Here is a 13,775-nt window from a genome sequence, read left to right on the forward strand (position 1 = left end):
ACACATAGAACGCGTTCTATAAAATATTGGAACAATTATTAAAAGAATGAACTAAGTAGGACCGGAAATTGCTTTAAAAGAATATATAAACCACGAACACGTTCTTATTATAAGGAACACGTTCTTATTATAAGGAACACGTTCCCATTATAAGGAACACGTTCCTATTATAAGGAACGCGTTTTAAGTCGGGAATTTAAATCAGGAACGTGTTCTGGTAGAAATTTTAAAAAGGCAAAAATAAACAATTCGTTATATATTGTATTATATATACCTTGAGAACCAGAAAACTGTGGAATAGAAATTCGATATTTAAGCAATTTTCAAGTGTTTTGTATCTTGTTGCAAAGCAAATATTTCCACCAGAGTTAATTGTTTAAAAATCACTTTTATACGTGAAATATGGTCTGTGCAACTAGTAAACTGATCAGCTAGTAAACTAATCCGCTGTGCACACTCGTGCATGTGCACAATCAATTGCTGTGTCTCGTGTTCACTACGAAACTTTATAGTAGGAAGACGACAGGAAGGTCGTCTTTGAAATAATTTGTAATTTGCGGCTTATATCATTTGGAAACATTATTTTAGAAGTAAAATTCTAGAGTTAATAATCACAATTTTTCCCCCTAGTCCTGGTATTTCCAAAGTGTGGTCCGACTAATTTGTACTGCCAATATTAGCGGTGATATTAAGAATTTCGTTCAGATTTTTATTTATCAAATAAAACCAAAATTATCAAAATCCGTACAAAATTCTTTATATCTCCGGTAATATTAAAAGAACAAAAAAGGCAGACCAAACTTTGGAAATGCTTAGACTAGGGACATTTTGTGATTGTAAACTCTTTATTTTTATTTCTAAAGTATACACAATTCATAAGAATAAATTTATTCATATACAGATGTATATATTAAAGACACTAATTAAAAAATTAACCTAAATTATTATCTCTTAATTAAATTGTCAGAAATAATTCGTCTACATTTTTCTAAATTATTCTTTAAGTTTGAAAAATATTTCGTATACACTTGTTTCAATTTGTAAACTATAAATTTGAATATGTTCGTATATGTTGAATATGTTTTCCAGATCTATTCAAGCATGAAAAATAGATGAACTCAGTAAAGTCTACATATAGAGCCGGTCTGTTTTACAAATGAATTTATCAAAAAAAAAATAAAGTTTGTTCATTGTTCGTTATTTATTCTATACAACACCACCGTTCACAATATATTTTGTTCGTTTTGGAACATTTAGTTGATTAACAAAAACGATGTCAATCTCGAGTTTCTATGAAAATATGATTTGACTAATTAAATTAAAGTTTAATGTCCTGGATTTTTCTTTGGGGGAGCACATATCATTTTGACATGATGGAACCTAAAAAATTTATTATGAAGAAACGAAAATGAAACGATCGTCCTTTCCCTACTGGGGAACTTGAAACCAGGATTTGCTGGGGGGGAGGGTCAATTTCCCCCTCTAAATCCCACGTTTACTGTCAAAACAATTGATACATCATTAGGAGCTCTTATGCTATACTTTTAGAATCTTTAAAAAATTTGCAAACTTGCAAAAATTTAATGTTTTTACAAAATCCAGTTATAAAGTTAAAATGTTTGCAAAAAAATGTCCAAAAATGATAAAGTATACATTTCTAAAAACCCTTGACCATTCCATTTTAAATGTTCAAAAAAATTGCAAAATTTTAAATAACCTGCTGTGTTATTAAGACAAATTTAGAATATGCAAATAATTTACTAAAACATCCTTGCAAAACTTGTTCTATCCGTTTTTTTGTGATATAGGCTTTCCAAAAAGCAAAAAATTATCAAGATCTGACAACTGAAAGTGGGTCAAAACAAAGATTTAGTTTGTTACAGAAAAAAGTAGTCATTCAGGTGATGTGCCTGAGGAATCAGGCGCGCAGTTAGAATACAAGCCCAGTGTTAGACCTGAAGGGAGGGCTATGGGTATTTACAGTGAAACCCTTAATAACGAATACATCGAAAGAATTCATCAAGTGTCGTATTCTTCACTTTCTGATAATGGAATGCTGCAGATATTTAGTTTTATAATTTAATGATTATATGGAACTCTTTAAACTGTTCCCGCATATTCATGGGTATTTATTTATTTTCGCAAATACTGAAATTTACAAAATATAGTATAAAACTCATTGAAAAATTGTCAAGACGACATTTGACAACGTTTTCCGATGTATTCGTTATAAAGGGTTTTACTGTATGAAAATTTAAATTGACACCCCCTCCCACCAGCAGGAATACATGGTTAAAAACGATATTTTTTTTTAATTTCTTTTTTTAAAACTGAAGCATCTCCCCACTTGTCAGAATACTAATTACGCTCTGTCAATGAGGTTTATTGTAAATTTTGCGGATCTTTAATGATTTTCTAAACCGATCCGGCCCAAAGTTTTTGTGGGACCTCACATGATCCCAGGGAAGGTTTTTGGATGGCAGGATAAAATAGTTTCCTGAACAAATTTCGATTTTTCAAAATTAAAGAAAAACAATTGACAAATCTGCGATATTTTTTTTAATGTTCAGACATTTCTGATGAGATAACTGTTGATAAATCATATATGTATAAATAAACATGTATATAGATGTATTATTGTTGTAGATATATCATATATGTATAAATATACATGTATATAGATGTTTTATTGTTGCAGATATATCATATAAATGTATAAATATAGATGTATATAGATGTATTATTGTTGCAGATACACCAACAATTGAAAGTTAAAATCGAAGAGAAGTGCGAATCGTCCTATAACCCTCAGTACTTTATATTTTTATTTGTTTTTAAATGTTATTTTATGGTTCTTATTTTAAGCAGAAAGCAATTAAGCCGAAAGACACAAACACATGTTTTCTAATTTCTACAGTTAGCATCTGGAGAAAATGTTTATTTGACGTAAAATGCTTGAAATGTTCAAACCTGAACAGACCATCTCAATTATTATCATAATTTTAAAAACTTTCCTGAATAAATTCAGTTTATTACAAAAATTCAAATAGAAAATCTACTAAAAATATCTTTTAGATACAGTGATCAACACCTGTAGGTTCGAAATTTCAAAAGTTTACATCATCAGGTTACACAGATATAGAGATTAAAAAGTTAGAATTTGTGGCAAAGACTCAACTTCTTTGAGCCGGATCCAGACCATTGGTAACGTAAACCACTTCTAAATTTGAGCCGGATCAATACCATTGATGACATAAACCACTTCTAAATTTAAGCCGGGTCAATACCATTGATAACATAAATCACTTCTAAATTTGAGCGGATCAAGGCCATTGATAACATAAACCACTTCCAAATTTGAGCCGGATCAATACTATTGATAACATAAATCACTTCTAAAATTAAGCCGGATCAATACCATTGATAACATAAACCACTTCTAAATTTGAGCCGAATCAATACCATTGATAACATAAACCACTTCTAAATTTGAGCCGGATCGGTTCAGCCGTTTTGCCATTCCTTGGAAAAAAGAAACCAAAAATTAAAATTAAATAAATTATTGATTTTCAGATCAAGTTAAATACTTGTGAAAATGATGAAACCTAGTTTAATGATTGGATGTATTGCTGGATTCTTTTTATTCTTTTGGGCTTTTATGCTCGGCTCAAACTACCCTGGCATAATGGTCTTTATTCTTTATTCTAAGTTTTTTCATAATTTATTCTTAGTTTTGTTATATTTTTATTCTTAGTTTGTTTTGCTGTTTTTTTTTGATATTTTTTATACTTTTATTTTTAATTCGGAATTAATTTTTTTATACTTTAATTTTTAATTTTATTCATAGTTATATATTATTTTTTATTTTTTGTTTAACTTGTTTTCTTAGTTTTGATATATTTTAATTCTTAACTTCAATATACTTTAATTCTTTTTTCTTAACTTATATTTTCAGTTTTCTTATACAATTTTTCTCACTTTTGCTATACTTTATTCTTAAATCTAACATAGCAACATGTAAAGTGTTTTTTTTTCTTGATATCTGACATAACGACAGATAAAGGTTTTTCTGTTATTCTAACATAAGAACATAGACAAATGTGTATTCTGTTATTCTTAGTTCTAACATAACAACACATAATAGTTTTATTTTTTCATTCTTTATTCTAACATGAAAAAGGTTTATTCTTTCATACTAAATTCTAACATAACAACAAACATAAAGGTTTATTCTTTTATTCTGAATTCTAACATAACAACATACATAAAGTTTTATACTTTTTTAGGCGAACAGTTTAGAATTTTTGAAAAATACTGATAATTCTAATAAAAACAATGTACAACCACAAGATGAGGTAAACAAAGGCTGAAGGGATTGATCCCAAATTCTAAACAAAGCAGAAAACATGATTGCGATTTGAATTTTCTTAAAAATTCAGTCTAGAAGTCAGATTGTGTTTTTCCAAAAAAAAAAATGTTTACATTATTTAAAAAAAGGAGATTTATAAAACTCCAAATCTTTTGTAAAAGTTTTCATTCATTCACCGAAAATTGCATCTTTTGTGATAAGAACTATTTTATACAATTATTAAAATAAATTCTGGGACGCAAAAATAAATTAATCCCGGTGTTAAAGAACATGCTTTTTCATAAATTTGTTTCCGAATTATTTTGAAATCCTTATTTCTTAAAAAAATAACTATTAAAAAATTGAAAATTTAGTGTTCCTGTGCGCTTCCTCCCTCCAAGGTAAGATTTTTAAAACATCTTTATAATTATTTTTTTTAAGTTACCAATACTGTCAATATATAGTCAGGGCAGTAACTGGGTGTAGAGTGGAGGGGAGGGGGGGCATAACCGATTGAAACGACATTTGGGTTCTAAGATAAAGGGATTAGAAAATCACAGTTTGTGACAAAGACTCAATTCCTTTTTGATTAAAATTAGACATTCTATAGCTTTATATCTAGATATGCTTTTAAAACACACCAAAAGTCGTCTTTTGAACTAAATTTCGGTAACACTGTATCTCTATACATATTTTAGGTGGATGCTATTGGTGGATGGGTTTATAGTAAAGGAATATCAAAATATTATTCAGCTTTCTTCTCCGTAATATGTTTATACCCCTTTAGGGGTATTTTATAAAATAATGTTAAAGCTTCCACTTGGTCAAAATAGAAAACCTGAATTTTTTATTAAATTTATTGTTTTTTATTGAAATTATCGCATTTATCAACTAACAGGAGCAATTCAAAACAATTTTGTAACAAAAATAAAAAAAATAAAAAATTAATATAGAATTAAGGATGGGCAATGTTTTTGTCAATGAACAAAATTATTCGTGAACGATGAAGGACAAACGACTTGGATCGTTCAGAGATTTGAAAGAATTTGTTTTTTTAAAACGATTGTTTTTTTCAAAATAATCGTTTGTTGGAAAAAAACAATCGTTTTAAAAAACTTCATAGTTTTTTTGCTGAACTAACAATCTATTTGAACAATTATTTTTGAAAAAAACAATCGTTTTTAATGAACAAACAATTTTACTGAATGAACACTTTCACCGAAAGAATGATTTTACTGATAGATCGCTCACTAAGAAAAAAAATTGAAGAAAAAAACGGTAATTTTAAGAACAAACAAATCATTTTTTGAGAGATTTAACAAAACAGAAAAGAACAAAATGGGTCGTTCACGAACGATGAACAAACAAAATGAAAAAAACCAAATGCGCAAATCTCAAAGTGTAAAGTGTAATGTGGATTACTAATTTTCTCAATAAATGACATGACCTTAATTTGTCATGATATTAACAGAAACAATTCAGAATCATCACACCAGGTATTTTTGTATCAATATAATAAAACAAGACATTCATATACATGGTTCGTATAGCCTGCAAAACAAATGGAACGATTGGGCTGAAATTTTTTTGAGGACATTTATGGGTGGCCGGGAGGTGTTATAGGCTAAAAAAATCGAAATTTTCTTTTACAATTTTTTTTTCAACATTTTTTTCAAGGGCAATGCTGGGTCATCAGCTAGTTTTTAATAAAGCAATTAATTACATATATGTTTCCTTAGATTTGATGACGGTATGGGTAAAGAAATTGTAAGACTTGTTTTGAAAAATACTCCTAAAAAAGGTAACTAATGGGTAGCTCAAAATTTATTTACAGATGAAATACGAACAATCATTTTTTCTTTCAAAATTTGATTTTTATAAATAAATACGATTATATTATATTCAGGCCCTAAAACTATCTTGATAAACTGTAATGGGTGATAAGTTTTTTAGTCTTTAGTCATCAATTTTGACTCTCTTTGAGGCTTTCACCTGTGACGACTGACGCACCTGTTCAATAACAATTTCTTGCTTTCTAACATTTCTTCCCCTTGAAAAATTTCTAGCTACGGGCCTGAAATTTATATTAGACTACTAATAAGTAAAAAGTCTGGCCCTCCTTGGGCCGCCGCGCCCCAGCAAAGCTGCTCTTGTAAGCCCCGGCGGACATCGGATAAAAGGCAGGCCAGTACATGACATGCGGACGGTGCAAGGAATCGATCCAGTTCGAATTAAATTTGTCTCTACTCCTAAATGTCATGAAAATTTAGAGAATGGTAAGAAGCCAACTATTGGTGATATAGGAGCTGGTGTGGGTCAGTTTGGAGCCTGGTTAAACTCGAAGGTATTGATGTACATATAAGGTTGATACGTTTTCGTACGTTTTTTGCCTTTATTTTCTTCCAAGGTTCATTGTGTAACAGAAGCAAATGTTTTTAATCAGAATTTGCAATTTCTTACATTATGTTACTGGTTGGCCCCCAACTAACAAAAATCCGTGGAGAAAACAAGATTATCTGGTGTATTTTACACGAGTGACCCGTGAATAACCAGTGATAATTCACGCGTTGACAAGGTCGACGATTTTATCATGGGTCTAAGACCGAGTTTTTACACGAGGCAAACTTGAGTTCATTTCACGAGATGTACACGTGATTTTTACATAAAGAAATTGATTTTCTCCCATCCACTTAAAATACATTTTTAAATCCCCGGAAAGGGTGTGAGGAATAAATAGTTGATTTTTGATATATATAAATATGTTATAGAACTTACTGTGTAAAGCTATAATCATTACAAAATGTTTAGAACCTAACAATTTAAGTTTATATCTTTTACATCAAATATCTGAACATACTTTAATTGATAAATTTTTACATATTGATATTTCAAGTTTTCAGAATGTTCAACTATGTTGTGTTTATGAACGGAAGTCCCTTTCTACTTATATATAAAAGATGGATATTCTAAAAAAGGGTTGTTGAGAAATATACAATAAAAAAATCAACATGAAGCTTTTCTATTCTTTGGTCATGATTGTTCTAATCTGAAAAATTTATGTCAGTTAAAATATTTCATTTTGCTTCAATATACTTTTAGTCTCTAAAAGATGAGCAGAGACACCAAGTGTATATAGGGTGAAAAATCTGTAGAATATGCAAGATCTGTTTACATATATAGGGTGAAAAATCTGTAGAATATGCAAGATCTGTTTACATATATAGAGTGAAAAATCTGTAGAATATGCAAGATCTGTTTACATCTATAGGGTGAAAAATCTGTAGAATATGCTAGATCTGTTTACATTTAGGGTGAAAAATCTGTAGAATGGACTGGATTTGATGGTGGAAGTAATGTGAATTCCTTCTGCGGTAAAAATGTTTCCCTCCAAAATAATGATGTTATAAAAGGTAAAATAAAAAAGGTTAAAAAAAGATGAAATAGAATTTTTTAGTAATTTCCAGTAACCTGCCCTTAAAAGAGGAAAATGCCCTATTCACAACGGTACCCTTTAAACCATTATCTTATCAAAATTGTGGAAGAAATCATTGTTTTGCTTTGAGTTTGAAAAGTGGTTAAATCACTTTAAAGAGAAACAATTAAACTAATTAACTTAATTATAATTATCTCTAGCAAGAATTCTTGGCCAAACTATGCTTTTAAGTGTACCGTTGTCATTCAGACAGAGTCACTTGAAACTACTTTTATATATTTATTATATTAACCTTTTTCTTTGAATTTCAGAAATATGTAAAAACTATTAATATATTACTTTTAAAGAAGATCTTTAAGATCAATATCTAAAATTCATCTCTTTAAACATTAATAACGATTTTTTTAGTTCCCAAGGTGTGTTACCTAGATGCCAGCATACCTGTAAATTTAGAAAGTAAGATAGGATCACAAATATTCAGTGGGACCCATTATACTTTGAAATATGAAGGAGACATTAAAAAGGAGTGTTAAAATGGAAGAGGGTATAGGCTGACATCGAATTAAATTGTTGCACGTATAAGGAGAAAAGGGTTAAAAACGACGCATAATGTTATAAAACGTTCTTCGGTGTGAGTCGTTTTAAACCCTTTTTCCTTAAATGCGCAACAGATAAAAGTAAAATTAGTAGATTTCGATATCGAATTCAATTCGATTTCGATTTCAATTTGATATTGAAATCCATTCGATAACATCCTGTACACGACTCTCGATTTTCGAGAACACTTCTTTTCAGCAATCTCATGTGTATTCAATGTTTTTTTAAAACGAGTCATTTTTGTAACTTTAAAACAAACTAACTACGCAAAATGTCGTCTTTCTATTTCACAGTTTTGCGGGTCCGATTGTATATTTATATTTGACAAAGGAACTGATTACTCGTCTCAAAATTAAAAATTTGAGTATTTGATTTCTAGCAAGAATAATAGTTTGACATATCAAAAGGTCTACGACAGCAGGCTCACAAAAGAATACAAAATAGATAGTGATCATTTTTGTATTACAAAATGCATGGAACACAGCGTTAGGAATTCTTCAAAACAGTTCAGTCTTCAAATTGGTTGGACTTGCAAACAAACTGACCTCCTTCCAATTGTACAGAAGACAATGTTTAATTTTTAATCGGAGTACTAAGTCAGCCATGCTCATAATAATAATTCTAAGGAAGTGTTGGACAGATTCAACTCATTTCGATTTCTAAGTAGGACACAAAAATATAAGAATTTCAAACTTTAATTATTTTTTTTCAAAATTATAAATTTTTAATTCATTTCTTTTTTAAAATTCGAAATTTTTTTTATTCCAACGGGTTTTTAAAGTTACGTGGGCACCTCCATCAGCTAATTATCTATATTATTTCTATTTTGAAGATTTTGATGCGCTTGGCGCCCCTTTTGACTGGGTTGTGAGTATAGAAGTAGGAGAACATATCCCAGCAGAATACATGATGATCTATATAGGCAACATTTTTATACCAAAACAATTCAAGTACTGTGGCGTAATTTCAAGAGAAGAAACAATATACGGGATATTGTCAAACAGTCTTATATCTTCAACTTTATTTATCAGATATAGAGATAAAGGGTATCATTGTGAATCAGGCGACGGGTTTTCCCTCTTTTAATGAAAGTTCAAATTTGTATCTTTGCTTTAAGTAAACTGATTAACACTATTTACCCTGGGGAGAAGACCCCCCCCCCCTATATTAAACCTGTCATGTAACAAGACGTCATCAATGCAAATAGCGTTAATATACACAATAATTAAAAATCTTAAAGAATTGATTTTCCAAAAGTTGAGTAAGCAAGTACTCTGTCCAAAATGTTATTTTTTAATCCTTATATCTTGTCGACCTGGGACCGAATTGAACAAAAATTTAAATACAATGAAGACGACTTTGGTTTAAAATTTTGATGAATAACAATCCGCTAAATAGCATGGATATAGACGTCAAGAGAATCAGTCAAATAAAAAATATTGTCTTTGATTACTTGGAATTCGATAAAAGCTTGTTAACAATTATAATATAACTAAAAAGTCGTCTTCATTGTATTTTTATAATCGCTTACCACTGTGTGTTGTTATAATTAGTATTATTCCAATTTTCATCATTAATCTGTTAATTTTAACATTAATCAAGGATATTTACATAAAAATGTGTCCTCACAGATAATTTGATTCGGGTAAGTAGATTGTTATAGTTTGTTTACAGTTTCTGAAATATATTGTTTAAGAATAATCAGAAATCAAAATCATAAGTTATTTACTTTGTGAAGATTACCTGAGTTTCTTCAATAACAAAACTGTTCCCAGCCATAAAGGGAGTGTTCACCAAAAAGGGGGTATAGAAAGATTTTAAATTGAATTCGGTAAAGATCGCTACATTTTACATTGAGAAAATGGTTAAAAACGTCTAATATTATAAAATTTCACAGTAGTTTTAAGAAAAATTTTATTAACCACTATCTTAGTGGATTAATGCAACACCGTGAATTTGTATTGACACAACACTCTTGGGTAAAAGACGTTTTTTACCATTTTATCCTTAAATACGCAACACAACTGAAGTAAACTTAGTAGAAACCAATATCGAATTCAATTTGATATCAGCCAATTATACCCTCTTTCATTACGCAGCCGGCCTTACCATGTTGTTGAGAATTTTAGGGATGTCTCAATAATTTCTAACAGTGCAATTTGGAAGTAAAACTGGTTTTCTCAGATACAATTTCCAAAAAAATATGGTTGTTTTGTATTTGAGCTGAGCAAGTATGGAATTATTATCTCCTGGGCAGTAGTTGGACAAGGTGGACATGGACATGTTAATACAAGATCTAATGAAGATATTATTCAGGTATTTTAGAATTACATGTATTGCTTCTAGATATAAATACATTATGCAATCGTTGCAGAATGATTTGAGCATGGAAGTGCTCTGAAAAATTTTACACGAGATTTAAATCAAGATGTACGTAGATTCAGCCTGCTTATAAAAAGTCACATCAATTTTTAATACAGGGTCGACTTTGAAGTGTCACAACGCCCTGGGCTTTTATTGTACCTCTTGAAATCACTTATGATTGTGTGTACTCTGTAGCCCTTTACAATTTCATTCTTGCACATTAAAGCACTTGTTATGAGCTTTGGTTTTTAAGAAGTAATTGGCAAAATTCGAATCCATTTTTGATTTAGAGGTTGAGACCTTTAAATGACAGTGCATGAAACCAAGTCATTACAAGTCGTCATGTTAAGATAAATACCCGGTTATTCGAAGAACTACAGTATTCGACTGAATATTAAAATAACCTTTATGTTTTTAACAAGAGGCACCAAACCAATCGAACTAAATTACAGGATTACCCACAAAAATAGGAGACGTTTCATGTAGTTTCCTTAGTTTCCTGTAGTTTCCTGTAGTTTCCTGTAGTTTCCTGTAGTTTCCTGTAGTTAACATCCTGTACACGACTTCTTTTCAGCAATCTCATGTGTATTCAATGTTTTTTTAAAACGAGTCATTTTTGTAACTTTAAAACAAACTAACTACGCAAAATGTCGTCTTTCTATTTCACAGTTTTGCGGGTCCGATTGTATATTTATATTTGACAAAGGAACTGATTACTCGTCTCAAAATTAAAAATTTGAGTATTTGATTTCTAGCAAGAATAATAGTTTGACATATCAAAAGGTCTACGACAGCAGGCTCACAAAAGAATACAAAATAGATAGTGATCATTTTTGTATTACAAAATGCATGGAACACAGCGTTAGGAATTCTTCAAAACAGTTCAGTCTTCAAATTGGTTGGACTTGCAAACAAACTGACCTCCTTCCAATTGTACAGAAGACAATGTTTAATTTTTAATCGGAGTACTAAGTCAGCCATGCTCATAATAATAATTCTAAGGAAGTGTTGGACAGATTCAACTCATTTCGATTTCTAAGTAGGACACAAAAATATAAGAATTTCAAACTTTAATTATTTTTTTTCAAAATTATAAATTTTTAATTCATTTCTTTTTTAAAATTCGAAATTTTTTTTATTCCAACGGGTTTTTAAAGTTACGTGGGCACCTCCATCAGCTAATTATCTATATTATTTCTATTTTGAAGATTTTGATGCGCTTGGCGCCCCTTTTGACTGGGTTGTGAGTATAGAAGTAGGAGAACATATCCCAGCAGAATACATGATGATCTATATAGGCAACATTTTTATACCAAAACAATTCAAGTACTGTGGCGTAATTTCAAGAGAAGAAACAATATACGGGATATTGTCAAACAGTCTTATATCTTCAACTTTATTTATCAGATATAGAGATAAAGGGTATCATTGTGAATCAGGCGACGGGTTTTCCCTCTTTTAATGAAAGTTCAAATTTGTATCTTTGCTTTAAGTAAACTGATTAACACTATTTACCCTGGGGAGAAGACCCCCCCCCCCTATAGAGGATAAAAAACTTGGTCGAAAGTTCATTAATATTTGCAACCAAAAAAAAAGTTCACAAATTTCGTTCGTTTGAAACTCTAGGCAAACGTTCAAATCCTTAATTGAAAATTAAACCATCCTAGTCCGAGAAAGTTTTAAAATTTTAGGATTTCATTCTAAAAATTTTCTCCTGTGGCACATAAGTAGATTATTTCTCTAAATCATTATGGGACGTTTATCAAGATGTCCGCCTGCAAACAGTGATTTCTTTTATCTTAGTAATTTACATTATTCTGAAGTATTTTTCAAAAACTTAATAAAAATACAGCACATCTCAACTTTTAAAGTTAGCAGTCTAAGATCTTCAAAGATACGTTAGAGAAACGTTAAAAGATACGTTAAAATCATAAGCCACCCTCCCCCTAGGCCCAACTTTTTACCAAAACAACCCAATTGTGTCTTTAAACAAACAATTGTTATTCTTAGAAAATGGTTGACAGAAGTTTGGTTTATCTCCCTAAAGAATCTGAAGCTGTGAGGAGCAGGATAGATAGGTTGGATTGGCTCAGGTAAAATAATTAAAGAGACTGTGTAGGATAATAGGTTGGATTTGCCCTATCTTTTGGATAGGGTGGAGTTTGTATAATTAAAATTTGGGCTTATAAATTATGCCATTTTTAAAGCAGTCACTGTAGAGGGTGTCCCAAAAAACATTGGAAATCAGTGACGAATTCGATATCGTCTTTGTTATGAATTAGCATTTTAATACCTAATTTCAAAAGCCATAGTATCATTAAATGTCTATAATGTCTCCGCAAGATAATCAGTACATGGACTGACAAGTTTTCTCTGTTTGTATACTGCAATTTCTTGTTTTACTAAGTACACCCGTATACATTCAAAACATAAACAAACAAAATGTGAACATAGCAGACGAAACTCTTACAGATTACAGTTTTCTCAGTAGGTATCGCTATACTGAATCAAAGAATTATTTGAAAAGACGATAGCGAATTCGTCACTGAATTCCCATGTTTATTGGGACACCCTGTATATTCCGGCAAATGTGTTTTTGGCAGTCGATATATATAGTTTTAATGTTTTATTTTTTCATACACTTAAGTTTCCTAAAGTAAAGTTTCACCTTTAAAAAATTCATGTTCCACATTTTGGTTTTCAAAAACATCATGATTTGCGGCCCGGGTAGAATCTTAGAGTCTGAAACCTAGTCTTAGACACCGGGCCGACCTCCTCAGACCCTCTGTTTTTGGAAAAAAATATCAAATTTCACCAAATATATGTAATATGAGCAAAAACCATTAAAATATTTGAGCATTCCTCTCCCCATCCCTTTCTTCAAGCACCCCTCCATATGTCCCAACCCCAGTTTCTGCTGTTTCCCCCCAAGTCTGATAGAGGTCGTTGTTCAAGACTCTCTTCAGTTTTATTATGTATCATATTTCTTCAACATGTGTTATGTCCCAACCCCAGTTTCTGCTGTTTCCCCCC

At 30.6% G+C, this 13,775-nt stretch overlaps 1 protein-coding gene across 1 annotated transcript in view; it reads left to right on the forward strand.

The window, feature by feature from the left end:
* The first annotated feature begins 3,577 nt into the window (after nucleotides 1–3,577).
* The window catches only part of LOC111716339 (uncharacterized), a 12,507-nt gene continuing 2,309 nt past the window's right edge, over nucleotides 3,578–13,775 (forward strand). The window contains exons 1-13 of the mRNA XM_023491777.1: nucleotides 3,578–3,688; nucleotides 4,287–4,355; nucleotides 4,723–4,749; nucleotides 5,047–5,080; nucleotides 5,820–5,844; nucleotides 6,088–6,149; nucleotides 6,619–6,692; nucleotides 7,659–7,758; nucleotides 8,190–8,237; nucleotides 9,211–9,300; nucleotides 10,010–10,023; nucleotides 10,602–10,694; nucleotides 12,753–12,835. Coding sequence (XP_023347545.1) covers nucleotides 3,596–3,688; nucleotides 4,287–4,355; nucleotides 4,723–4,749; nucleotides 5,047–5,080; nucleotides 5,820–5,844; nucleotides 6,088–6,149; nucleotides 6,619–6,692; nucleotides 7,659–7,758; nucleotides 8,190–8,237; nucleotides 9,211–9,300; nucleotides 10,010–10,023; nucleotides 10,602–10,694; nucleotides 12,753–12,835 — 812 coding nt within the window. The 5' untranslated portion in view covers nucleotides 3,578–3,595. The remainder of the gene's footprint in view (nucleotides 3,689–4,286; nucleotides 4,356–4,722; nucleotides 4,750–5,046; nucleotides 5,081–5,819; nucleotides 5,845–6,087; nucleotides 6,150–6,618; nucleotides 6,693–7,658; nucleotides 7,759–8,189; nucleotides 8,238–9,210; nucleotides 9,301–10,009; nucleotides 10,024–10,601; nucleotides 10,695–12,752; nucleotides 12,836–13,775) is intronic.

This window comes from Eurytemora carolleeae, unplaced genomic scaffold (assembly GCF_000591075.1).
Source record: "Eurytemora carolleeae unplaced genomic scaffold, Eaff_2.0 scaffold2024, whole genome shotgun sequence".
Classification (NCBI taxonomy): Eukaryota; Metazoa; Arthropoda; class Copepoda; order Calanoida; family Temoridae; genus Eurytemora; species Eurytemora carolleeae.